Here is a 2562-nt window from a genome sequence, read left to right as displayed (position 1 = left end):
AGCGCTTGAGGATTGGCACATCTCTGGACTCGATGTGCGCAATGCCTATCTATATGGGAAACTGGATGAGGAAATTTATATGGAGCAACCTGAAGGCTTCGCCGTAAAAGGCCAGGAGCACAAGGTTTGTAGACTGCGCCGTGCACTCTACGGACTTAAGCAAGTGGGGCTTGCCTGGTGGCGCACACTTGCTGAGTCTTTGGAGAAATTAGGCTGCAAACGTCTAACTACCGATGCTGGCATCTTCTTATTTAAGGAGAAGGATGGCCGCATGGTCATTATAGTCATCTACGTTGACGATGCCTTGTTCTTTGGCAAGGACAAGTCTCTTGTGACAGATGTTAAGTCACAATTCATGAAGAAGTGGGAATGCAGGGACCTTGGCGATGTCAAGGAATTCCTACGCATGCGCATTACAAGGCAAGGCCAAGAGATTCATCTCGATTGTTATGATTTTCCCATGCTTGTCTCATTCCATTTCCATTCTGAGCATTGCTATTGGACAGTACCTTTCTCTGAGTAGGACTTCCCATGGATGCTATCTTCTTCCCACACGCTATCTCCCTTGACTCACCTTCTACCAATGGGCGCCCTTGTAGTTCTCATTTCTCTGAGTTACGTTCTCCCAGGATAGCTTATGTGTCCCTTCTCATTGGTCTCTCCTTTGGGTATCAACCCCTATACCAGTTACTATATATACTGTAGGGAAACCCATGTATTCCTTAGTTCAACCTCCTGTTGAATACAGCGATTACCTGGACTCTTGACTTGACCGTTGGCATTGGCCCGGCCAGACCTACCTTTCAGTACACTTACTGAGGTAGTGACGACATAACTGTTGGCACATGGTCCAGTTATCTCAAGACGACTAGTTAGGACATCACTTCCTAACATTAGGTTGAACTCTTCTATGACACTTGCTGACTTCTTCAAGCCTAGGCAACCCCTCCTCTACTCCTGATCATCCTCGTTGGACTCCCTAGTGGAATCCCGTCCCTTGAACCAGAACCATGACGAACCCGATCGATCCCACTGCCCAAGCAGCTGGAGCAGGCATTGCTGCACCAGTCATGCAAGCACGACCAACCAAAATCAAGATCCGTCTCCCAGATGACTTCAATGGAGACAGGAAGAAGACCCGAACGTTTTACCTTGCCACTCAACTATACATGATGGCAAACAAGCACATCTACGACACCGACGAGAAGAAGATCACATTCTTCATCTCCTTCTTGAAAGAAGGAACTGCTGGCCCATGGGCTGAGGCACAGATGACGAAGGCATTCACCAATGACCAAGGATTTGGCACATGGGAAGCCTTCACAACACGATTCCTAAATGCCTTCACCGAGGCAGACACTGCTGGAGATGTGAGAGCCAAATTGCGCGTACTACGCCAGACAGCAATGGCAGATGAATACATTGTGGAGTTCCGCTGATAAGCCTTAGGATCGTCTGAGCCCCGAAAACGCGGACTCAGCACATCATACAAGCGCCCCGGAGCTTATTCGACACAGTGCTCGCACGCCTCTAGGCTTCTATGGGCTCTAAAAAGACTTTTTCTATTTAGCTCCGGACTTCCTAACATCCTCGAGGCGTACACGGACCCATTCCGCGATTTATCTCCGCGTACCGAAGCTCCGGAGCGACTTATGCGACTTCTAGCCGAATTAGCTCCGGGACCCGCGGACACTTCTATTGAGGGGCGTTGTCCTCATGTCCACCCTCCAGCACTCACTCCTCCCCCGTTTCCGTCAAAATACCGAAGGTACGGATGCATACAAGTCACCATGAAGTCAGCATCAGTCAGCAAGCGGCCGGAGGTAATTAGCACGTGATCGGCGTGTCGCACGGAGTGATGGGACCGCTTGGGTCAAGTGGCGGAGCGTCGAGGCGACCTATAGGGGCTGGAGAGAGCAAATGGGAGCGCAAGAGAGTCGTATGGTGTATGGTATAGCGGAGGAAACTGCTGAGCAATCCTGTGGGTAGCGGCGGTTATTTGTTATTTATCTCCGGACGGTCGCAAAGCCATTCCTGTAGTATAAATTGTACAAAGTAGCGTACAGAAAAACAAGTTTTGACTTCCCCATCTCAGAGAATTAGCGTTACGATCTCAGCGACCCGAGAAGTTCGAAAGCGTTGAACTTAGCAAATTATAACCGATCCTAGCTTGCCAATAGGCCTGACCTGTCGAGTGAATTATCTCCGCCATCGATTTAATTAGCTCTGGTGAGTCTCACATAGCGGAATAAAATTAAACAAGTCCTTTTAGCGTTTTCTACTCCCGTGGGCCCAAACCTACACTCGGTTCCGTGGTTTGCAACTTTGTTTGCGACTTTTCAGAGATAAATACTCCGGAGCGTCCATTAGTGTTTGTTTCAGGCGTCAACGTTTTCGTTTTATTTTTCTAGGTCTTCTTACGGACTACCTTACGGCGTCTTACTCCTCCTTTCCCCCTCGAACTATTAAATACCCTTCAGTTGTCTCAGACCGCCTTCACCCACATCACAGGGTTTAGGTTTATTTCTTTTGGTCCTTGGTGATTGTTGTGTGTCAGTGCAT

General features: G+C 48.8%; 1 protein-coding gene across 1 annotated transcript in view; it reads left to right on the top strand.

Annotated features, from left to right (window-relative positions):
- Positions 1-1070: 1070 nt before the first annotated feature.
- Positions 1071-2562, top strand: part of GLOTRDRAFT_48957 (uncharacterized protein) — a gene marked incomplete at both ends in the record, with an annotated part of 2647 nt that continues 1155 nt past the window's right edge. The window contains 2 exons of the mRNA XM_007871965.1: positions 1071-1424; positions 1675-1718. Coding sequence (XP_007870156.1) covers positions 1071-1424; positions 1675-1718 — 398 coding nt within the window. The remainder of the gene's footprint in view (positions 1425-1674; positions 1719-2562) is intronic.

Source organism: Gloeophyllum trabeum (assembly GCF_000344685.1).
Source record: "Gloeophyllum trabeum ATCC 11539 unplaced genomic scaffold GLOTRscaffold_00016, whole genome shotgun sequence".
Classification (NCBI taxonomy): domain Eukaryota; kingdom Fungi; phylum Basidiomycota; class Agaricomycetes; order Gloeophyllales; family Gloeophyllaceae; genus Gloeophyllum; species Gloeophyllum trabeum.
The sequence above is the reverse complement of the archived record's forward strand: the minus strand, read 5'-3'. Positions and strand labels throughout refer to the sequence as shown.